Raw genomic sequence first — 23,634 nt, 5'->3', positions numbered from 1 at the left:
GTATAAAGTAAAAATACCGAGAAGAGATATATCTTAGATTTTCAGCTACTCGCAAGTATTGAAACCTTATCACTTTCTTGAAATAAATAACTTTTTCTCATTGCACTTTATAATGCGAACATTAATTTATTAATATTTTTAATTTTGGAGCATCAACAACTACTATTATTAGTATTACATTAGGCAAAGAAATTTCTGGTGTTGCGTGTCTTATTAAATTATTAAATGATCTTGTTATTTGCTATTTCAACTTTCAATTATCTTTTCTACTTTAATATCACAACAAATTATCTTTTAGGTTAAATAATTAGATTCCATCTTCATCACAGCAATGAGTAAATTTATCTAATCTTATCTAGCAATATTCTTTATACAGGTTAATATTATAAATACATCTTAAGAATGTATTATAAAACAGCTGTGTTAATTCAATCTTGGTAAGTAGTAAGTGCATTATAAATTAACACTTTTTAAATAGTACTGTTTAAAACTAGTTATAATAATAATGTATTTACTATGTGAAAGTATACGAAATAAAATTAAAACTTACGGTTCTATGTTTCTTAAAATTCTCAAGGAGTTAAAGAAATGAGTTTAAATGGAAATGAAATTGGAATCACTTATTATAATTTCGTGGAAGACATAAAGTAAACATAAAAAGGACAAAACTTTGAATGCCGCGTAATAGAACCTCCACTTGTATAAACAGTACGCACCTCTAACGATCCTAGTGTACAGTAAGTGATTGCCTATAGCAGTGGACTCGGTCGGACCACTGGAACGAATCAAATAGTGGAACGAGTTGCTTCAAATCTCTAAACTTAAAAAAAATGACTCCACCCAAAAAATTATATCAAATTAAAATGAAAATAATTAATATTGAAGTTACTTGAATGTAGTTCTGAAATACAATTATTAACTGACGAGGCTGTCGTGTAGGAGACATATTCAAACTTTGTAAAATTAATCCACACTACAGTAACAACCTGCCAAGCTTAAAAAACTGATGCACGTAGAAGGGAATAAATTCCAAGATTTTTTAGAAGACTGTTAATAATTCTAAAATCACAATATTATTATTTATTTCTCAACACTATGCAAACAGCTCAAAGCTCTACGCTAGCTGCACTGCATGTTGATTTGTAGTATCACAGTATATTCGTTAAAATTTAGCGGCACTGTAATAATATTATACAATGGAGAACTTTCATTAGATAAAAACCATCTTATTCAATATAGGATGCAAAGGGTTAGGAATAATTTAATAACTCCAGCTCCAAACCCAAAACTTCGATTAGTTAATCCCTCGGAACCAGTAGAGATGAATCTGGAATGATTTAAATCCTTTTGAGTCCGAATATTAGTCGTTCAATCCGTTCACCGATTCTAGCCAATAGAAATGGCACGCTATCAATTCCGGTTCCACGGAACCAGTTTAGTGTCAGGTAACCAGGACAGAGTTAATCTGTATTCTAGACCGTTCTGCATTTTGATGTTAACTTTTTTAAAAAAATATTCTTCGTACTTTATTATAGTTATGGACAAAACCAAATTTTAAAAATTCAGATCATCTTAAGAAAGTTTTTTTTTTTTTTTTATCAATACGTTTACTTTTGGTCTTTCAGACTCAAATTCTTCTCTCTTTTTTCAACTAATCGCTTCGTACCCTTGTGGGCCCATATTCAATAGGATATGATGAATTTGTCTTTTTTTTTTTTTTTTTTTTTTTTGTAAAAGTAATGCATTAACATTCATATAACTTTGTTATACTTGCCGAAACACGGTAACTGAAAAATAAAATATTCATCGATTTCGATTTAGTAGGTCAAGCTAGTCATTTAACGCTCGTTAATGAAATATTAATACTAGAGTCACTTACCTGAATGCTAAAACTGTAAAATGTTACCTTAGATGGAGGGAGGCGTAACCAAACCGCTTCTCAAATATTTTTTTACAGATTTCCCGGCAATAGGTTGTTACAACTTAGAAATGAGTTCCAAATAAGGGCAACACTGTTTGTATCAAGAGTGAAGTAAATCATTTGTATTTTTTTTTAAAGAAAATTTTCAATTTGTAGAAAATAAAATCTCTTTACTTTTACTTTTTAGTAAAATGGTAGTTCCAGTTACGGGATGATTCTCATAGCAAAGGTACTGTAGGTTACATTGGGTTATTATACAAAAGAAAAATAAAGAACGAACTTCATCTTCTGAAGTAAATTATTTTATTCTCAAAAGGTGTAATTTCTAAGAAGTTTCAATATCTAAAATTTGACCCTTAGCGCTCGCTAAATATAAGAAATAAAAAATAGCAGTAAAGGAAAATAAAATAAAAGAATAACAAGGTAATAATGTATAATGCTATTTATTTTTTATTCATTTTTTTTTTTTTACCCATTTCACAATAAATAAAGGATTTACACGTAACTTAATAAACTCTTTGGGATTCTTGTTTTTTTTTTTTTTTAATTTCTTTCTGAATTATTTTTAATGAATTTATATTTTTTTAAGATTAGAGTAAGAGCGTAGGGAGTAAAGGGTTATCGTGATTATAAAATTTACAATCTTAATTAATGCTCTTTTGTCAAAAAAAAAAAAAAAAAAAAAAACTAGAAATGAGTTTGTTTTATTTTAATTTTTTTATTTTATCTCATTCAAGCAAAAGTTTCTCTTTTTTTTGTCTGTTTTCATAAATTTCATTTGTTTGAAAAATAAATCTACAAAAATATTTACATGAAGCTTGCATTTTGTAAATTAATTTTTTTAATTTTATTTACGCGTATGCAGAAAGGGTTTCAGCGATGAAGCCACTTGGATCTGGAATATCACCTAGAAGACCTGTGAAAATATAGAGATATAAAATATAAAGTTGATCGAATTAACAAGTAATTAATTATGTATATTACAAAACAGTAATATTTGCATAAAAATAATTTTAATTTGTTTTTTAAATAACTATAATTTAGATTTTTTACAAAAATGAAAGTAAAGAGGATACACAATTTTCAGACAAACATTCAAAACTGAGTGCTTCTAATGATATTATGCAAAACTCTCTGCTCCTTCCTAAGAACAAGGATTCTGGATAATGAAATCGAGCTCCTGCTTACTCCAAAAAGAAATATTTCTTCCAGAGCGAGAGACCTGCGAAATTTATCTCTAAATAAATATCATCATGAAGTGATATGTCCATGACCTATCCTCTGCTTCGACATAAAGCCTTTGTACCTCAAAGTGGTAAAAAAAATAAAATAAAAAAAAAAACTGTTCTGAAGCGTTTGTAAGGAGAGGGGAAAAGGCAGTTTTTTATGCTACAAAAAAATGTAGATGATGTAAATGATTATTTACCATAACTTCTAAAAGGAAAGGTTTTCCAAAAGAGAGAACAGTAAGTAGCTCCTAATTGTAAATTGTTGGTACGGAGAGGCTAACTTCATCAAAATAACCAATAATTAAGAAAAAAAAACTTTCAACTGAACAGTCCAAGTTTTAAAATTTCCCAGCATCGCTAAAACAATATGTACAACGAGAAAGGAAACGTTCAGATATGTTAAGTCCAATTTCTGGACAGATGTAAAATTAAAATGTAAGGTTGGGATTCAAAAACTATCTCATTTTCCAATGACTATTAATATTTTTACAAAGGCATTAACCAGTGCCTGAGATGTACTTGGAGACAAAGATAATTTTAAGAGAATTAACAAAGCCATGAAGGATGGACCCTGGAAGTGGTGGGTCAAACTTACAAAATGCTTAAGAATCAGATTACATTAATAAGACAGAGCTGCTTCTTTCTAAAAATATATAAGCAATTTGATGGCAAATAAATGCTAATGTCTTAAAAAAAAAAAAAAATTAATTCATTGTGATAATAACAAAAGCTATAAAAATAAAAACAAACTTTTTACTGTACTCACCTACAACATCGAAAAATTCTTCTAAAGATGCGCATGGTAAAAGTTCATCATTATAAATTGACATAAGTCTTTCTGAAGATTTTGTCAATGATTCATCGTTGTGCCGGATATAATCGGCTAAGCAAGTTGGCCAGTGCTCCTCAGTTGTTACCGGTACTTTCTGTTTAAAAAATAAATAAATACTTATTGTAAATTACCACAAAACGTTTATTTGAACGCAGCTTAATTGCAAATAGGTAACTTGCGATAATAGAAATCTTATATAGGTTGAGGAGATTTTAAGGATAATTAGGACTTTTCATTGAGGATCAAGCGATCAATTTACCGGGAAAAAAACCGACAGACCATTGACAGAATAAACCTAAATTTTTCTCAGGAAATCGCACTATTCTACGAAAGACTTTTCTATAGTGGAAAAACCGGAATGAAACTCATATAAGCGTATATTAAAGGAGAACCTACGGAATGGATTGTATGTGTTCATAGACTTCGTATATACGTTCAAAATAACATTTAAATTTTATTTACAGGATACGGAAACTTTCATTTACCTTGAAATGATTACTGTACATAGCATCGATCAGTGCGAAAAAGATCAAGTTCATTCGATAAAACTGATACGACTTCACTTGAATATCAGATAGCTGTGAAGGTGGTGTAGTCGGTGCGGCAGCGCTGGTAACAGTCTGTTGTTGTTGTTGCTGCTGCTGTTGTTGTTGTTGTTGCTGCTGCTGTTGTAGTTGCTGTTGCTGTTCTAAATAGATACCTCTAGCCTGAGCGGTTACTATCAACTTCCGAAGATGCCGTACTCTTGTCTCGGCCCAACGTTCTCTCGACTGGACTAATAATGATAAGGTTGACCAATAATGGGGACCTTCCGTTTCAAAACAACTCTCTAAACGACCATCTTCTAGGTAGGTTGTAAGATTTTTTACTTCTCGAGCGCTACATCTAGTTCTAAAAAAAAAAAATAATAATACATAAAATACATTTATTTATTTTCCCAACTACTAGGGTGTAGTTGACGGAGGCAACTAGCAAATATAGTTTACAATAAATTTAGTGTTGTTACTATTAAACAAAATCCAAGTCCTTGACCGGGAATCGAAGCCCACTACAATACTTATTGGCTTAGCGGAGCCTTGCCTCTAACCACTCGGCTACCGTTAGGCCTAATACATCAACAATTACCACATAACTAACTAAGTAAATATACTAACGTATTTATAACGTAGAGGGCCATATGCATTAGATAAGGTATAATGTACATATTAGATTGAGGTCCACCGCCTCCAGTGTCGTCATGGAAACTCTTTTCTTGAGCGAACCTCATAAGTAAGAGTTTCAAATCGTGAACTGTCGACGAATAACCGATATCTCTGCAAAAATATAATATATACATTAAAATTTGCCATGAAAATCGGCAAAATATTTGACGGATTTCTTTTTTTTCTTTTCTTACCTATGCCCTGTCGATTCCTGTAAATAGGTATTATGCCTTGCCAGACAGCTTGCAAAAGCAGATTCTGGTACCTGAGGACCCCACAATGGTAGTAGTCCGTTACATCTTGTATTGGCATTCTGTAAGGCTGCAGACTCCCATTCATCCCTAGCTCTGGCCAGTCTAAGAACATCAAAATAATATTTTTTTAAAAATACCTCAAAATTTCCAAACGCAGATTTGATTTGAATGGAAATATTATAATAATAACTCACCTGACCGCCGACATATGACAATCAATGTGTACAACATTGAAATGCGTCACAGTACTATAGCCAACAGTTTTTCTCGGTTTAAGTTCGAATTCTTCTACATTACATCTTTTTGTAAAAGTATAAACACCCAGCACTTTGTTTGGCTGGAATTTATAACCTTCACGACAGATAACACAGACTAGTCCACTTTCTTCGCCCAGTTCTTCCATTTGTTGCATTATAGATTGACTTTCTACAGTTAACTGAAGAAAGAAAAAATTTACCTTCAATATATAAAAGTAAAGACAAAACAAGGGCATTCAATTATTATTCACTTTACTTAATATAAAATAAAATAGTCTCTTTCATGCAATTTCTAGTCGGATTGAAACTTACAAGAATTTTTTTTTTTTAATTTATTTTGTAATTTACAATCTGTTTACATTGTATACAATAGGTTAATATGTAGAGAGCGATGAACTGGTGCGCGAGGAGAGCAGGAGGAGAGAAACTACCCAGCGGTAGCACTCTCTATAGGAGAGAGGAGAATGTGAGGAGGAGAGAGGAGAGATAGGAGAATAATGGCGTTTAGGCCTTCAGGCCTCAAGGAAGTCGCGGGGCCACTGGCGATTCAGTCAGCGAGGAGTGTTAGGGATATGAGAGGAAGCGAGAGATAGTACAAGAAGATTAGAGCTAGTCGAGAGAGTAGTATGGAATTTTTGGTATTTAGTCTTGGCGAGTTGTTCTATAAAGGGAATGTTGAGGTCGGTGTGAAGAGTGAGGTTAGTCACCGTAGAAAGGAGCGTCAGCTATCTGTCGGAGGAGTTTTGACTGAAATGTCCTGTACTGTTCGCATGTTTGTAGGTTTGGCTGAACCCCACAGCTCTAGTACGTAAGTCCATATAGATTTGAGAATAGTACTGTATATCAAGCGTTTGAGCTCAATGGGTAATTTGAGAAAATTGATTTAGATTTGTATAGGAATCATAACTAATTTCTGATCAGAGAAACAGAATGAATGTAAACTTTGTTTGGCAATAAGTTGAACGGATTACCAATATGTATTCGGGGTACAATCTATTCTCTGGCAAAGATGAAAACCAGAGATAATTTTTATTTCTGTGAAAATTCGTTGTTTTTCCACTGTCAAAAATTAAATTTTGGATATGTTAGTATGATAATCAATGTTGACTTTCCGTGATATTAATTTTTTAAGCAATCAGGTATGGATTCTAAGTAGTTTGGCATGTATCCATGATGGTTTAGATACTACTCAACAGGAATGAAAAGAAAATCGTAAAGTTTTCAAATTTTCTTGATTTCATTTAAACAGAAGAGAGACTGATAGTGATTTTACAGAAAAACTTCGCTTTGAACACAATACTTAAAACTGTTGAATCGGGAAAACTCTATGTAAACTTCTAGGATTTGAACTTGGACGATGCTAAAACAGACGCAGAACATGATTGATCGGTCTACTTGTAAGTTGTTCGAACTCTCTTCTGACGAGGCCTTATTTATACACTCATACAATTCACATTTCTTATATTATTCAGAATTTATCTAATTATTACCAGAATTCGCATGACTATAGCTCAGAGAGGTGCTCATGTCTTATGTTTTAGTTTCCTAAACATTCTGAGTAATATTGTCACCATAAATTGAGAAATAATTATAATTATCCAGTATTTGAAAAGTTAAAAAAAAAGAACCATTCAATGCAAGCATTCCCTTCTCTCACCTGTCCCCGGTCATTCGTTCTCATTCCGAGCGCACCAAGTTGTTTCTCTCTCATAGCCATTGCAAGTCTTTTCTTTTCAGCTTTTGTCTGTCCGCGCACTTCTTCAATACGTGAAGCGGCACATTCATTACTGCACAACGCTTCCAAAAGATTCTCAGCTAAAGAACCAACATGTTCTACTGAAGAAACTTGCTCTAAACGATGTATAATTGTGATACAGTCGCCTGTTACTGCATCCTGTTGGAAGGGGAAAAAATTAATTAATCAACATGTAAAAATTTGTCCTGTTCAAATTATTTTTTCCAGATCATCTCTTTGCAATTCCAAATTTAAAATAAAAATATTTCATTTCCTAATTACCTGAGTAGATTTATGATGACTAGCTAAACCAGTTAGGAACTTTAGAATATATTTAAGCGAAGGTTTGGATATAAATTCTTTCCATTCATCACTATCAGAATGTAGTAGTGTAGGCTTAGCGACTGGAGCATGAGTCTGAAAATGTTAAGTAAAAATTCAGCTTTAGAGTATGGATTAAACCATTTTTTTCCCCGATGAAATATGTGAGTAGTTTTTCTAAATTTAGCTTCTGGAAGGCTATTTTTGAAGACTTCTGGTGTGTACTCTGGAGAGTGATAAGCGTTCACTTATTTTAATTCATAATTAATACACCAAATCATGTCTTACGGCTGACGAAAAAACTGTATACACGTTCTACTGCAGATCGCAAACATAGCGATCTAGGCATCAAATCTCATCAAAACTCTGATACCATCTTATTCCATTTCTATCTTTGACGATAGTAGATCGTAGGGCATCTTTCAGTTAAGCTGATAGCTTATGGATACTGTTACTTGGTACAGACACCTAAAGCTTCCATCAGATTATCCACACTAACTCTGAAGATCAACCTGAACCATCTATCTACTTTCTTTTCAAAGTAGAGCTCTATCACTCTTGAATTTTTTGAAACCCATGTCGAACATCTCTTCCCCTTAAACTTCAGCTGCAAGAATACCCTCTTTTTCTAATCACTAAAATTTAGAATTCTACAATTCATAGTAAGCGTCGAAAGATAAACAACCTGACTGATTAATCAGATTGTGAAATACGTCTAAAGGTTTAACTTACCATCTTTTAACAACTATGATAATAAATCTTTAAAAAATCAGTGACATTTTGCACTCAATTCACTCACAAAAATAAAATGAATAAGTTTGAATATAAAAAAAACAGCTACTCACTCTAATATAATCAAGTGAATGATGCACGATGCCCAGTGATAATATATAATCCTTGAGTGTATTACCTAATTCAGATTTATCGATAGCAACAGCTAATATACTAAATAATTCCAATTTCTGTTCATCTTCCGGTAGGTGTTCAGTGTCAAATTTATCAAAATCTAACGGATACGGCCTAAAATGGCTCATTAATACAGACATTTTGTATTCATTTGCATAGGTTAAAGCAGCCACTACTCTTGCTAGATGTGTTACTATAGACGGATTAGTGCGAATACTTGGTGAATTTGTTATACAATCCAATAATAATTCTATATATTTTGCGCCACCTAATGTCTGTGAAAATTTTCCAAATTCTTCTAAAGATTGCGAAGTTGTTTTTGATAATACACTTTCCATTATCTAAAAAATAAAATAATACAATTATTTAAAACCCTAAAATACAATATTCTTTTATAAGAAATCAACTTATTTAAAAACATACCTCAACAATTTGCTCAATTAACTGTGTGGACTGTTGAGTGCTATCAGACAAACATAATTGGAATGTATTTAAGAGTATTACAATGGTTCCTAGATTGGGATGGCACAAAACTTCTTGATTTCTAGAGACTTTCACACATAACTGTAACAACTTCAGTGTCACCTGTAGTAATGCTTTAGATCGTACCATATCTCTTATTTGACTCAGTCGTCTTAAAAGTACCTGTAAAGATAACAAATCATTGGCCAATTTTTTTAATTATTCTTAATCCATTTTGGTTTCTATTACTGGAAGAAGCATTTTCGAGTGTCGCGAGTGATTGAAAATAATTTGGAAGATAAAAATATAACAATAATGACTAGTTACAAGAAATTTTACATTTCTATTATTACAAACCTCAAGGCCTCCACAGTCGGCCATAACATTGGCCATTTTGTAAACTTCTTCATTATTGACTTCCTGCTGGGATTTAGCATGCAATGTTTCTATGAACTCTTCCGTAGCATCACCCAACAGGCCGCGCATTCTGTATACAACTCTCATAGAATCTCCTTCACCACCCTCGGCTACCCATATTTTCTTATACACCTTTTTTGTTAATTAAAGAAATTACATGTATTATTTAACTTCCAATAAATTTCTTTCGAGGTAAATAATTTATTACAATATAAATATATACTTAAAAAAAGCCTACATAACTCACCTCTTTTACAGGTAAATCAAGACTAATTATTTTATTATTGACTAGAAGTTCCATGCCGTTATCATCGTCCAGTAGAGCGATAAGTTCACAGTCTTGACAGATTTTATTTTTTACATCACGCATCAATGGACCAAGTCCCGGTTCATTACAACTATACGGATTGCCTAACATACGGCCCTGTGAAACAGCAACAAAATCTAATTAAGTTACGAGCTAATTAATACTTAATAACAACTTTGTTAATGAATAATAACTTAATATTAAGTTAAAGAATAAGAACAAAGCATTATTAATTAAAATTGAACAAAGAAAAAAGATTGGTATATAATTTAAACAAACCTGTAAGAAATCTTCTTGTTGAGCATCTTTTTCAAGAGTTAAATAGAATTCACTGACATCATTCTCCTCTGGATATATGATTGAACAAAGCCGTTCAAATATGAATACCGGTGTTCGGACATCTTGTGTTGAACATTTTTCTACAGTCTGTATGCAAATGGTCATAAAGGCTTTTGTTTCTTCTTCAGTACCTGTTTGCAGTTAACCAATAATCTTAACGTGTACGCACAACAAAGTTTATTTAGTAGATATAAACACACAAAAAAAAAATATTCACCGAACAAAAGATTTGGGAATTTGGTTGTCTGCAGTACATGATAACATAAACTGAGACGTTAACGTAGTTGAAGTCAAATTCTCCTCATCAAACTGATTAATCAACTTCTGCTGACGGTGATTGAAACCGGAATACAAAAAGACACGCGAGCTACTTGGATAAAAGGCTTGGACATAATGATGATTGGATGAACAATGACGAAAACTATTCACAAATATTCAAACGAAAAATGATGAAATACAAGCATAATTATACGTTGGCAACACTGACTTCCTTACAACCAAACACAATCACACACAGTCCGATCACATTCAGTCATGAACAGACAAAACAGAAGATACACCAACTCTCTAATGATGTAAAACAGTATATTGTAAATTACATAAATATTTTTGTAAATTTTCGTTACCTTATACATATTCATTGTAATATAATTAATTGGTAATATAATTGTTAACACGCTGTAAATATGTACCACAGCCCTGAAGATGACCTAGTCCCTAGGTCGGAAAGCTCGGCAAAATAAAGTTTATAATGACTGAAACTGGCATTAATTTTTTCATCCAATTAAATGATCTTTATAGGAAGTTGTAGAGAAAACCTTCAAATGTGTTTTCCATCTTTACAATCAAGCCCCGGGCAGGGGGGGAAAACACCAATGAACAACCTACATCATATTTTCGGATCGTGAGAAATTTTTTAGGCTTACACACTCCTCTTGCACACCAATTCGTCATTTTTTATTTTATCAATTTACAATTTATCAACTCACCAGTAGTCATTTCCTCTAGTAATTCTAGTAGCTTATCCTGAGTTTCATCTATCAGTCTTGTTCGTTGCACCACTAATCTCCTTAGCGAGAGATAGCCATTCAATACGGCGCCCACAAGTCTCCCTTTATACTGTTGTTTGATGTTTGGCTCATCCAAAAAGGAAGCTATTAATTCAGTTAACATTTTTAAAGCGTAACCTAAAAATGGAGAAAAAAAAACAAACTTTTAAACAGTTTTTGACTTTTTCCGAACTTTTTACTATAGCTTTCTTTCTTTCCTTAGGATTTATCTTTAAAAAGACAACTCAAACTTATTTTAACTTCATTATTACAATTTGTTGACGTTTCGATCTTTTAATCTTTCGATTTGACTTCAAATCTGAGTATTTAAAAGTTACAAGAATTGTTAATTATAAACCAAAATTATTTCCTTAATAAGGAATAACACATTGACGATTGTACATAAGGGAAGAAAAGGAAGACGTGTGAACATCTTAGAAAGAATAGAAACATACGAACAAAAAAGACATTATGAACGACCAAATTAACTTTTACATGGATATATTCATTCCGCACCAAACACAGACTCAGCTGACAGAATCTCCATTTTATAAAAAGATAAAGTTACTTAACTATTTACCTATACTATTTTAAGATTTTACTAATTTATGTATTATTTGTAAATGATTAGATTAGACTGTAATATTACCATAATTTACAACCAAAAATTATTAATAAAAAGTAAATAATAAGTAAATGAGTAAAAAGTACATAATTAAAAAAAAAAATCAGCTTTTTGTAAAATTAATTTACTTAAGTTTGAAAATAACTTGATGAAACATCAACAAAATGTAAAAATTGTGAAAAATAAAAATAAGTTTGAGACTTGTGAATTGCTGTATTTTTCGAAGAGCACTCTAAGAAACGGAAAATACTCGTAATTTAACAAAAATAATTTTGTTTAATGTAGAATTAACAGAATCTCCATTAAATTTAATCATCACCTTGTGAAAGATCCGAAGTAAGTATGGAACCTTCAAATTTATGGATATTATTTATTTCAACAGTCAATAACTCAGCAAGATGGATAAGTACTCCCTTGAGGGCTAAATACTGTTTCCAGGGTGGAGTTTGTAAAAGGCTTTGGAAAAGGGCTAAATATTCTGCGGCGCTCTCTCCTGCGCTTCCCAGTTCGCCAAGGAATGTGGTCAATAAGTCTAGTACCTAGATGTTGATAATCAAGACATTAGTATAACTAAGAGAACGAAATATTCATAAAATAATAATAACAACAACAATAATCTCACCTCTCTCTTCCTAATTGGCTCAATACATAGACTCTCCAACATGTTACAGGTAACTTGTCTGGCCAATATGGAGCTAGGATTGAACAATACCTGTCTGAGCCAAGCTTTATCGGCCAACTTTACAGGTTTTATCATTTTCTCACGCCATCTGTTTGTGTATTTTTCTTGCAAGTATTTTACCCTTACTTCAGCCTTAATAAAAGCGATAAATAAAATTTTAAAAAATACATCAGTATGAAAATTAAGATAAGATTACGTCAGTATTAAGAATAAAATCTGGTTTAAATTATTTTCTCTTCAAAAATTTTCTTCAACCAATACTTTATATTTAATTCTCAAATTGTTAGAAATACTTATAACGTTTGTAACAATATCCTAAAACTTTAGGTAACATAACCTAAGCCTAAGAAACCTACCCAACAGTATAATTTATAAACAGATGTGAATGTTTGCAAAGTACGACTAAAGAATTTAAGTCAAAGTTGGAATGTTAATTAATAACAAATATAGAACTTTCCTTAATCATTACCCAAGAGATAGGATCGTAAATTACGTAAAAATGACACTTTTGAAACTATCAATCCCCCTCCTCTTTATCAATTTTTTTAGGAAAAATGTTTTAAAAAAAACATATTTAATCCCGAAAATTACTAGATGTGAATAAAACAAGTTTTTTTTTTAACTTTTTAACTAGCTGAAATTACTTTGCAGAAGTCTGAATGAAATGTTATTCGCTCATTTGTGGACCTTTTGACGTTAAAAAAATCCCTATACTCGTACTTAACTTATTAAAATATAAGTTTTTGTTAAGGATATCACCATACAATGTTTCAATTAAATTGTAAGAGCTTTTTTTTTTTTGTAGGTAACAGATGACATTTTCGGCGAAAATATTTCGTAAGTTGTTTTCGCTTACCTTGGTAAGTTCTTTTGAAGTTACATTTGACTGTTCAACAGACTTCAATGGCATTTTCTTCCTCCAAGAACTGAATGAATGTTTTTCACAACCTTTTAACCATTTTTCCACATCTACAGGTACAAGACCAGTCGCTCGAATGGTTGCAATAGATTCTATGTTTTTGTCCTGTTAATAAAAAAAAATTAAGTACAATACATAAAACTGTAAAAAATAATTGTAAGACATCCTGGTAGCGCACTTCTTCAAGGATATACGACATTAGAGAGTTCCTGTGGGATACCCTAGCCAAATTGGTCCCAACCATCTTAAAGGACTTACACAGGTAGTTGGTAAGTGCAACTGCTTTATAAGTGAACCTTTTAATAAACTCTACCTAATTATCATTTTCTGCTTAACACATATTCACACACATAAATTGTGTACTTTAATTACTGGATTACATTATAATCATCAACACTAAGACTGTAGCAAGCCGAATAAATCTTTTATGTCATAGTGTCTTCGGCTTTAGGTTCTGAAACCTTTTTTAAATTCAATCTAGGAGACACAAATATTACAGGCATTTATTAGAATTTTAAATTCTAATTAAATCACATTTTTTTCGAAACTTCTCAAACGAACTCTCGAATACAAAACAAAAAATCATATTTTTCAACTAACCAAGATATACCAAAATATCACTTGCACCAGTATTTATTCTGCCTCTTGTCACTGCAAGTTTTATGATTAATATTCATCAAATAATTGAATTTAAAATACCTTATTCTTTTTCGAAATAGGTGGTTCCGGTTTGATAAGACCTTGAAGTATCTTCAAGCATGGTAATGTAATGGAATCCATCACTACGGGTGATTTTCCTTCAGAACATGACAGTAAGAATAACTGCATGACGCATCTGTTAAAAAAACAAAATTAAATATTACTGAAATGTAAAAAATTCGGAGACAATCAGAATTTAAAAAAAACAAAAAACAGAATGTATACTACGACCGGGTAACAATAGTAGGAATATTAAAACAATTAAAGGTACTTTTCCGTTAGCCGGGCGCAAGCGAAAAACAGTATTGGGTAAAACTGTTTTCTTTACAATTCATTAATATTTGTTTATAGTTGAACTTGTTTTGCTTACTATTAATTAATATTTGTTTATAGTTGAAGGTTTTCGACTTTTTTCCGTTGACTTGGCTCGCGTTTGGTTCACAATTGGCGACATTTGCGCCCGGCTAACGGAAAAGTACCCAATTAAAATACCTAAGTTTCAGTTCCCAACAAGAATCTTCTTTATTCACTAAAGCAGCTAATAAGGTCATTTCTGGTCTCACAGCAACAGCTAACTCTGAAGACGCCAGATGGCCGCGAAGGGTCAATCCTATCCTTTCCATCAATGTATTACACATAGATTGAGTTGCTTCTGGATTGTCACCAGTTACTAGGCAAATTAATTGGCGCACATCTTCTTGAACCTGTAAATATATCAGCTGCTTTGGAAATAGCCTGATGCTAAACAAAAATGCCAAATTTTCTTGCAAAAGTAATTGTAATAACCTGTAATGTTCCCATCCGGAGATTGTTCTGCACTAATTCTTGCACAAGACCATGGTTGCATAAGGCCACTCTTGATTTACTATTGACGGCCAAAGCCCTGAGCAGTATAAGACAATGTTCTGTAGCTGATGTGGCACAACCGTAACATTTTCCTTGTATCGATTCTGTTGGATTACGTTGAGGATATTGATCAACACTGGCTGCCGGCTGTCCGGCAATGTTAGATTCTAACAGCATTAAGCTGCCAGACATAGAAACGCCGCTGGCTTCAAGTTGGCTTCTATCGTAAGCGACCAATTTACTGCGGCAGGCAAGTACTTTCTGAAAAAACCAAACATGTGAGAAATATTATTTTATGTAATTTTACTTCTCTAAAATTTGATACCATTTCACCACGAACCTGTATAATCCTGGAAAGATCTTCAAAAGAAGTTTTACAATCGGTACAATATCTTTGAGCCAACAGTTGGATAGCTCTGTTGACCATTGTTGAAGCAGAATTATTAGAACTGGTAGCATTACCAGATCCAGCACCGCTTCCAGTACCACCACTTCCACTTCCTGGACCAGACATTGGCAGCTCATCAATACCTCTATCAGCGCGATGTTCACCAATTTTTAATAACAACATCTCTAATGTTGGTTTATTTCCAACTAATTGTTTATAGACTCTGTCGGCTTTCTCTAAATGTGAATTGATTGCTGCTATTGTTTTCTTTCGATCTTCATCATTTTCAATAGGATCCACAGCACAGCACACTCGGCCGGATATGGTGAAATCGAATTTGGCATATTTACAGAATCCACAAGCATGGCATAAGAATGGATCTTTTTCATCATAGTTGATGGCTCTAAAATATTTAAAATAAACTAATTTCTAAATAACGTCAGAGTACTTTTTATAAATTTGACCAAGTGGACACAGATCTAAGGTAAGATAAGGATTTGGTATTATTCCCCATGAATACCCTCTTATTGTGAACAAGTTGGTTTTAAAGTTCGATTAGCCCTTCAAGTCAGATAAATAGAACATGACTCCTCCTCCTTCCAATCAAAATGAAAGCGGAGGTAAAAGGAAGTGCTACTATTGGTTAGATTCTCCTCAGAAGTAGTTATTTTAGTGGAATAAGGAGCTAGTCTGTGGGTTCGCTAAGCCCAAATAACTGCCCACATCAACTACCTCTTCCGGCATTTGTGTTTATTATATAACACTTTTTTAATTTAGCGACTGTATCCACTGCCTGCACAAGTGTTAGTGTTACTCAAAAATACAGTGTTTATGCACAGTCAGTTTTTAGTCGTTATCATGAATACATGATTTTAGTTGAACTGTGACATTGTAGTCATAGAAATTAATGAACACACAGAAAAAAAAAATCCACTTCTAAGGTTTATCCTGAAAATAAAGCGAAGCCTAACATTCAAGAGTGACACCTCCAACAATCACAGATGGGGTTTGCCGAGGTAGTTGATGAAAGTGCTTAGTTTCAATGGGATTGAAACTATGAATCAGTCACCAAAAAGATTGAACAGAAAGTACTTAGGTTTATTTCAGGCAAATTCCAGCTCAGCATCATAAGAACCTCCCACTTACACAGCATTTTCTTTTCAGAAAACTACAGTCTGTGAAAAACACTGGTACTTAAGGGAACCACCAGATATCTTGAAGCCATTTACCTAATGATCTGCTAAAGATTACAAATACAAGAAGCAGATAATACACACATACCTGCACTTATGACATTGATAAACATTTTCACCACAATTAGCGCAAACACCTGGATTCGCCGGCACCGATGAACTACAACGAGGACATTGTAATGTTTCAGATGATGCTTGTAAATTTTCATAGAAATCAGCGTACTCCACCATTAGATTACAAGCAACTATTGGAAGTGGAAATTCCACTTTTACTTCAGTCTGGCCTGAAGCTAGAGTCACTTTCTTCGCTTTGTGCCACATTGCTTTAATGAAACAAAAAGATGGGGTGTACATTTTATTTTAAATGCTTAATTTAACGATAAACAAAAATTCACAAAAAATCACTTCCGGGGTCGGTAACTGGCCGAACTCTTATAACTCTTACATTATACAATTGCATCAAAATAGAATGTGAAGTCCAGAGTTTTCTGCTTTAAATGAATGAGGTGAGAATCAAACATTTGACTGAGTACTTTCGTTATGGATGGTAAAAAGAAACTTGTAATTCAATTGTCAAATTTAATATTACATTCCACTCACCTGGTTTATTTTTCAGTTCAACCACAGCTTGAACACTTCGATTATTATAATAAATGTTCATGGTACGAACCATCTTGGTTCTTTTTAGTTCGGCTATCCTCAGGGTAATCTTGCTGATCGTATGGCTGCTAACCAGCTTCACAATCTGAGTGGTTGTGGTGAATTTAGAATCAATCTGGAGAAAAATTCATATTAATTTTCACGATCTCTTATCTATATTTTCGGGACAGAAACAACTTACTTTCAAGATGTTTTTTTTTGTTTACCTTGATAGAAGACAATTTAATGCTTGACATTGGTAATTCTGGATTATTACAAACTAAGCATGGATCACTTTCCAAATAATAACCATCCAGTTCAACATACTGAGATAACTGTGTGTAGAGACTAGCATTTGGATGTTGCGATAATACTTGATTTTGAGTGCGTAACATTTTCACAGATTTTTCTATACATTCGTCCATCTGAAAATTTCAAATAACGTTATTTCATTTTACATTTTAATGACAAGATAATGCAATTAGTACACATTATTTTCATATAAGTTCAAATTGCTTTACGACAGTATTTTGTTGATTATTTATTGATAAAAAACAGGTTCTGCAACTAATCCTCTTAAGATCTTTACCAAATTTATAAATCGTAAAATACGAGATTGAATGAGCAACGTATTTTTAATATTAATCTATCTAATTAAAGCGATCAGACAATTTTAATCGCAGAAAACCGATTAAATTTAGAATCAAAATTTAGATAAGTTTTAGTATAAACGTAAAGACGTAAAAATTACTGCATTTACGAAAAATTGGTACTTGTAAAACGGTCACTAATAGAGGCTCGATTATATTATTCAATTTTATGGAAACAACATTGGTCATCTTTTCTAAAAAACGTTATCAGTTGTTTCCACAGCCCTGTTAAGTTTGAATCGAGCACATCATTTTGAGTTGCGAATTTCCATCAGGATGACGCTAATAAAAACTTGCCCAAAAAAAACTCGCAGTCTCGCGGCAATCATCTTTGATCTAAATAACTAAACATATACCTTATAGTGAAACATAGCGTATATGCATTCTTCCAAAATCTCAGTATATACTCAAACTCAAAAACATGATTTCTAACTTACTTTAGATTCAGATTCATTAGATTTGATTGAGAAATAACCAAGAAGATCCACAAATTGGGCAGCTTTTCTCCCGTACGAAGGTAGATGAGGCCAGAGTGACCATAGCTGATCTAAAAGAGCTTCTTGTTCAACTACATCGGAATTTCTGTCAATAAAGTTGGGGGAAAAAAAAGCAAAAATAAGAATTAATAAATTCTAAAATTCTATAAAAAGAAAATAATAAAAAATATGAAAACGAACTTGTATATAGACAAAATCAAAGCATGTGCCTGCCATCTCATATTCGAAGCATTAGTTTCTAACAGAAATGAACGCATAAATGTGGTTAGCAGTTCTCGTGGAACTTGGCTATTCAATTGTCTAACTAGCGCCAAACATTGAGTGTCTTCAACATCTGTATCTTCTACTTTTTCTTTACTTGATCTTCCAGTTCTTGAAGTTCCAGGTTTTGAAGTTCCATCCTAGAACAATGGTTAATGTTTCAACAGTTTTCTTAATTCTGTTTAGATTGATTCTATTCTATTAAAGGCATCTATCTGGCTGTTGAAAGTAAATAATTAGGTTTCAAGCACCATTTAGTGAATACTACATTCTTACGTTACTTTTTTCAATCTGCCTACAGTATAAATCTTGAGTTGGCTTTAAAAGACTATAGGGGTAGTTGAAATAATGAAACTTCGTCCCTTTTGTGGTTGAATCATATTTTTTGAAAGCTTTCGGATAGAAGAGCTTAAAAACACCTTCAATGTTACTACAGGAATATATACATAAGATTTCTTCTAAATGATCATGGATATTTATTGAACACTAAACATTTTGTACCTCTCAAGTAACAATAACATGTGTTTCCTTCAGAACCAATGGGCGGCCCAAAAAAAAAACAAACTCGGACCTCACTTATCTAAATAACATATAGTGGATAACCAGTTCTACAGGTGCTTATTTTGTTAAAAACAAGTTTTTGCATGTATCAATTTAAAATTCATCCCAAAATTGAAGGAGGATATTAAAATAAGCAAAGCTACAGTAACGAGCTAATAACCAGTGCCTAACCTGTTGCGCCAAACCAGGCGGCGGTGGCGGTGGAGGTGGCGGAGCAGTCGTAGAGCCACCACCAGGACCACTGACTTGCTGTTTAGTTGGACATACGGCACACTGTAGCAGTTGCAAAGTGGTCTGAGCAACCGCTTCTTCTACAATGCAGCTAGTCTTCATCAAGAAATGTAATATGGTTGTATCACGCAGACAGAATTGACGCCAATTTGCCGTTCTAGCTGTACCAACTTCTACGCATGCTTTCAGATGTTCCGTTAATTCCACCAGCGAATCATAAGATAAAGGTTGAGCAACACCATTACCTTCTAAGCATTCTTTTACAGACTGAAAATCCAAACAACATGTGTTAGACATTTTTAAAAAAAAGACACCAGAAATCTATCTGAAAAAACTTAGTACCTTCATATGAGATTCTAATGAATGTAAATCTCTCAATTGTCTATATTTTTCCTTATTTCCGCAGATGAACAGTAATAATTTACGAACTTGCCTACGTACAAAAGGTGTTTGCTGAGTCATCATATATTCACACAGATAATAAAACCATGCCTGCAAAGAAACACAGCATTAAATAAGGAAATAACTACAACATCATGGCTGATTCTTTCTTGTAGCATTCTCTCAAAGGCAGGTAAGAGAAAATAATGTATTCTTAAAGATTTTCGAGCTTTGTAAGCGTTTTTGCCGGAAATACTTGTTTGAGGCTTCAAGATAGATGTTTTGTTCAGAACGTATGAATGTGTAGAGAATCGCAGAAAGCTCAATGTAAATAAATTTCCAACATGGATTAAAGTTTTGATGAAAACCTACAAATCGGAAACGCCTTGTCCCCCCCCCCTCTTTGCTGGTGTTAGGCGAAAGTGCTTTAATTTTTTACCTGTGGAAATGAAATATGTGTTGGAGTATGTTTCTGAATCTGATACGGCAGCCTTAAAGCCATTTCGGTCAACAGTTGAGGATAAGCTTCAAAAACATCCGTTGCATGACCTTTCACATATTGCCTTAAGAAAAATGGTGACATATCTGGTGGTGAAGTTAGAAGATGTGGTTTAAGCAATGCACCACTAACCGACGGACTGCTTTCTTCCTGTGAAGTGCTGAAATTCGTAAACAACAATCTTAGTATATTTGAATGTTTTACATAACAATTATATTAATTTTAATACTTGTACTCACTTTTTCCAATATGGTATCAATTCTTTCAATAAGACTAGGCAATAATCAATGAAGCCAGACTGTAAAAGCATATTGGCCGTTGTCTGACATACGAAGCTAGTATTGCTGGCTTTTGAAGTAGTTTTTGGCCTTGACATCAGCACGCCTTTACAAAAAAGGAAATAGAAATGAAAACAAAACAAATTAGTTGATGAAACGACTTGTTGTTGAACTCGTTCATTGTCTAACATTGTCTCGGAAAATTCTCAAAGCGTGACGTCTCTTAATGTGCATTTATCTATTCCTAAAGGATTTCCTTTTAACTTCCGGCCGACACTGAGATGATCAATATTCTGTTTTACGAGAACATTTTATGATCAGCTCAAAGCTACGCCGGAATGGTGCATTTTTTTTTTTTTAATTTGCAGAGATTTAGAACAGAAAAAATGTAAAAATGAATATATTTGGTTTCGTAACCGGGAATTATTAAATTAAGGATTCAAAATTGGCAATGAATCGGTCAAATAAGCAAAAAGACGAGTTGTTGTTTTTATTTGACCGATTCCTCGCCAATTTTGAATCCTTAAAAAATGCAAACTTATTTACCTTCTTCAAGGATTTCTATTTTAGAACTTTATTAAGACAATTCCTTCGCCTTTTATTTATCCACACACACACACACACATATATATATATATTTAAAGAATAGTTTCTGAACTAGAAATTAAAATTCTTTTTTCAAATTTGTAATATAAAAAATAATATGAAATCTTTCAAAATCGATTTTTTAAAAATGGAAATCCCTTTTAAATATATTAGATGAATCTACTACGAATTTTAGAAGGTATTGTATTACCTTCGGCATTTCCAAATTACTTAGTTGACGATGAACTTAGTGTTTCCATTTCTTTTTTTTTTCCTGCAATTCTTTCGCTAATTACAACTATTACGGGAGAGCGAGACCGTGTATTAACCGCGGGCAACCATGCTATTCCTCTGTTAATGATTCCCTAATACTCAAAAAATACTCTTAAAGAACGATACTGTAATTTAGAAAGCCACAATAATCTGATTTAAGGTCAGAGTTACCTCTTGCCTCTTTTTCAAATCTAACATTCCAACGGCCTCCAAACGATCCCAAACTAAATATATCTATACAAATAAATAACAAAATAAAGAACTTACTTAATAATCGCATAACAACTATTTGCACTTCACGATGTAGATTTCTAGATGAGATATTAGTTAAGTCTGGATTATTAATAGACAATAATGACAAGATGGCCGAAAGTAAATTTTCCAAACAAATTCTACCTCTTTCTTCTTCACCGTCCAAATCGGATGTTAACATTAGTACTACCTAGAAGAGCATAAAGTAGAAGTTTTTTAACTGTTGCTTCTTGTAAAGAAAAAAACAAAAACAAAAGAATATACAATAAAATAATCGATATAATTGACCTGCATGAACGGTATAGCAATAACTCCGCCAACATTACGCAATTGTGGAATATGTTGGACTAATTTCTCTAAAATTGCTAATCGTAGAGCATGCAGAGTTGTAGCACCTTCAACTTCTCCATCGCCTTCCGTTTCCATTCCGTCCGCTTCCTGATTCTGTTCACAAACGAAATAAATAAATATCTTGTTTATATTAAAATGTATTTGTAAGTAAAATAATAAAATTAGCATTATACCACAAAAACTTTTGATAGAGCACATTTTCTACCATATAGAAAATTACTAACTTGAAGGACGATTCATTGAAGGAGGAAGTGCATTAGCCTACTCCGGGTAAACATAGAAACAACATTAACACAGACATTCTCGTATCTGACTAATTTCAAACTATACAAATTCGAGTTCAGCAAAAAAAATTGCAAAAGGCACTTACAATACACTAAAATATACATATACGTACTTCAACCAACAAGTGCACACATCATGCTCGATCAACTAGAGTGCTTCAAACTTTGGTAAACACGAATATACTGTAATAGATTGCAATGCACTTTGTCTTCGACAGCTATGTGAAATAATTAAAGATGTGATCTCGGAAACATTGAATTTTTTTTTTGCAAAATTTTTAGAAAAAAAATGCATGAAATTTCTTGGTTTTGTCGTCTTGCTAAGCCAGGTTCGATGTTCATCCTCTAAATTCATAAAAACAAAAACAGGATTCCATTATAAACAAGTCCAATTAACCTTAGAACCCGTGCTGTAAATTATTTAATGAAAATAGTCACACCTCCTGATGGATTACTAGGTCACGATCTCTCTCTCTGATCTCTCTTATCAAAAAGATCTTTTTACAAAAAGAACTAGGGAGAAAGTAAACTGCAAGAAAGGAGAGATTTCAATAACTATTTACCAAACTTACAAAGGGTTGGCGAGACAATCTGTCATTTAGTTTTGTTGCCGAGAAAAGCTAGAAGAGGAAAACCAAAAACAAATCTGGAAAAGCCTCACTTGTAGTAAAGATAAAAGACTCTCTAGAGATCTGCGACGAGCAGTAAGACTAACAAGACTTCAAATAAAACTGGCCATGGTATTTGAGTAACCGTACAGCCTAGTTTCCTTTAAAATAGCAAGAGGGCATTCATCTCATGGGGTTCTAACTTATCTGACGTGGTCAATGCGGATAGTGAATGTCAAGCTAGTTTATAATATAGTGATTCTCGTCGTCTATGGCCGAGGAGTTTGAAACGGGCGTAGTTTTCCAGTACAAGTCTATTTACAATTTGAAAATCCGCAAAAATACAATTCATCCTCTGCAAGGAACAAAACCTACATGAACTAATCAACTTTAAACCAGGGTATCTCAGAAATTTCATCTTCTCCATCTTTACTTTATCTGAATCAATTTGATAATTTTTTTTTTAAATTTGAGACCTGAAAAGCGGAAGGAACTCCGAGAGAGCTGGTCTCACTGCGTGCGCCAACCAGATGTTCCTGTTCACCGTATGCGGAACTTCTTCCTGACACATTGTGTTCCCCAGTGATACTGTCCACACCACTTCCACCACTCTCTGAACCTCCGGAACCTCCCTATACCGTACACAACACAAAAACATATGTTAGACATAAAAAAAGAAAAAGAAATTAGAAGGATTAGGA

The 23,634-nt window shown here is 33.0% G+C and overlaps 2 protein-coding genes and 2 long non-coding RNA genes across 6 annotated transcripts in view; 2 read left to right on the top strand and 2 right to left on the bottom strand.

Annotated features, from left to right (window-relative positions):
• The window catches only part of LOC141449740 (band 7 protein AGAP004871-like), a 35,447-nt gene extending 34,686 nt beyond the window's left edge, over positions 1 to 761 (bottom strand). The window contains exon 1 of one of the 2 annotated variants that reach the window (XM_074119561.1): positions 551 to 761. The gene's annotated coding sequence lies outside the window, so the exon portion shown is untranslated. The remainder of the gene's footprint in view (positions 1 to 550) is intronic. The other variant, XM_074119497.1, reaches the window with a different exon arrangement.
• Positions 313 to 9,964, top strand: LOC141451141 (uncharacterized). Its single transcript, XR_012456564.1, has 2 exons — positions 313 to 437; positions 9,795 to 9,964. It is a non-coding gene; the product is annotated as an uncharacterized lncRNA (long non-coding RNA).
• Positions 2,349 to 23,634, bottom strand: part of poe (E3 ubiquitin-protein ligase-like protein poe) — a 54,429-nt gene continuing 33,143 nt past the window's right edge. For both annotated transcript variants that reach the window (XM_074112893.1, XM_074112941.1), the window contains exons 49-81: positions 23,410 to 23,565; positions 21,979 to 22,134; positions 21,706 to 21,880; positions 20,542 to 20,686; positions 20,243 to 20,462; positions 19,765 to 19,914; positions 19,363 to 19,689; positions 18,550 to 18,770; positions 18,310 to 18,454; positions 17,450 to 17,647; positions 17,184 to 17,358; positions 16,672 to 16,906; positions 15,343 to 15,793; positions 14,943 to 15,263; positions 14,649 to 14,860; positions 14,157 to 14,292; positions 13,395 to 13,562; positions 12,479 to 12,670; positions 12,176 to 12,395; positions 11,172 to 11,369; positions 10,123 to 10,313; positions 9,784 to 9,960; positions 9,477 to 9,668; positions 9,081 to 9,302; positions 8,597 to 8,998; positions 7,713 to 7,847; positions 7,353 to 7,589; positions 5,633 to 5,874; positions 5,379 to 5,540; positions 5,137 to 5,295; positions 4,468 to 4,873; positions 3,917 to 4,076; positions 2,349 to 2,837 (exon numbers count right to left, since the gene is read on the bottom strand). In XM_074112893.1, coding sequence (XP_073968994.1) covers positions 2,773 to 2,837; positions 3,917 to 4,076; positions 4,468 to 4,873; positions 5,137 to 5,295; positions 5,379 to 5,540; positions 5,633 to 5,874; positions 7,353 to 7,589; positions 7,713 to 7,847; positions 8,597 to 8,998; positions 9,081 to 9,302; positions 9,477 to 9,668; positions 9,784 to 9,960; positions 10,123 to 10,313; positions 11,172 to 11,369; positions 12,176 to 12,395; positions 12,479 to 12,670; positions 13,395 to 13,562; positions 14,157 to 14,292; positions 14,649 to 14,860; positions 14,943 to 15,263; positions 15,343 to 15,793; positions 16,672 to 16,906; positions 17,184 to 17,358; positions 17,450 to 17,647; positions 18,310 to 18,454; positions 18,550 to 18,770; positions 19,363 to 19,689; positions 19,765 to 19,914; positions 20,243 to 20,462; positions 20,542 to 20,686; positions 21,706 to 21,880; positions 21,979 to 22,134; positions 23,410 to 23,565 — 6,951 coding nt within the window. In that variant the 3' untranslated portion in view covers positions 2,349 to 2,772. The remainder of the gene's footprint in view (positions 2,838 to 3,916; positions 4,077 to 4,467; positions 4,874 to 5,136; positions 5,296 to 5,378; positions 5,541 to 5,632; positions 5,875 to 7,352; positions 7,590 to 7,712; positions 7,848 to 8,596; positions 8,999 to 9,080; positions 9,303 to 9,476; positions 9,669 to 9,783; positions 9,961 to 10,122; positions 10,314 to 11,171; positions 11,370 to 12,175; positions 12,396 to 12,478; positions 12,671 to 13,394; positions 13,563 to 14,156; positions 14,293 to 14,648; positions 14,861 to 14,942; positions 15,264 to 15,342; positions 15,794 to 16,671; positions 16,907 to 17,183; positions 17,359 to 17,449; positions 17,648 to 18,309; positions 18,455 to 18,549; positions 18,771 to 19,362; positions 19,690 to 19,764; positions 19,915 to 20,242; positions 20,463 to 20,541; positions 20,687 to 21,705; positions 21,881 to 21,978; positions 22,135 to 23,409; positions 23,566 to 23,634) is intronic.
• Positions 2,786 to 4,718, top strand: LOC141451296 (uncharacterized). The gene is made up of 2 exons (XR_012456679.1): positions 2,786 to 2,884; positions 3,009 to 4,718. It is a non-coding gene; the product is annotated as an uncharacterized lncRNA (long non-coding RNA).

This window comes from Rhodnius prolixus, unplaced genomic scaffold, assembly GCF_049639745.1.
Source record: "Rhodnius prolixus isolate KJV_2025 unplaced genomic scaffold, Rpr scaffold_1, whole genome shotgun sequence".
Taxonomy (NCBI): domain Eukaryota; kingdom Metazoa; phylum Arthropoda; class Insecta; order Hemiptera; family Reduviidae; genus Rhodnius; species Rhodnius prolixus.
This window is presented reverse-complemented; position numbering and strand designations above follow the sequence as displayed.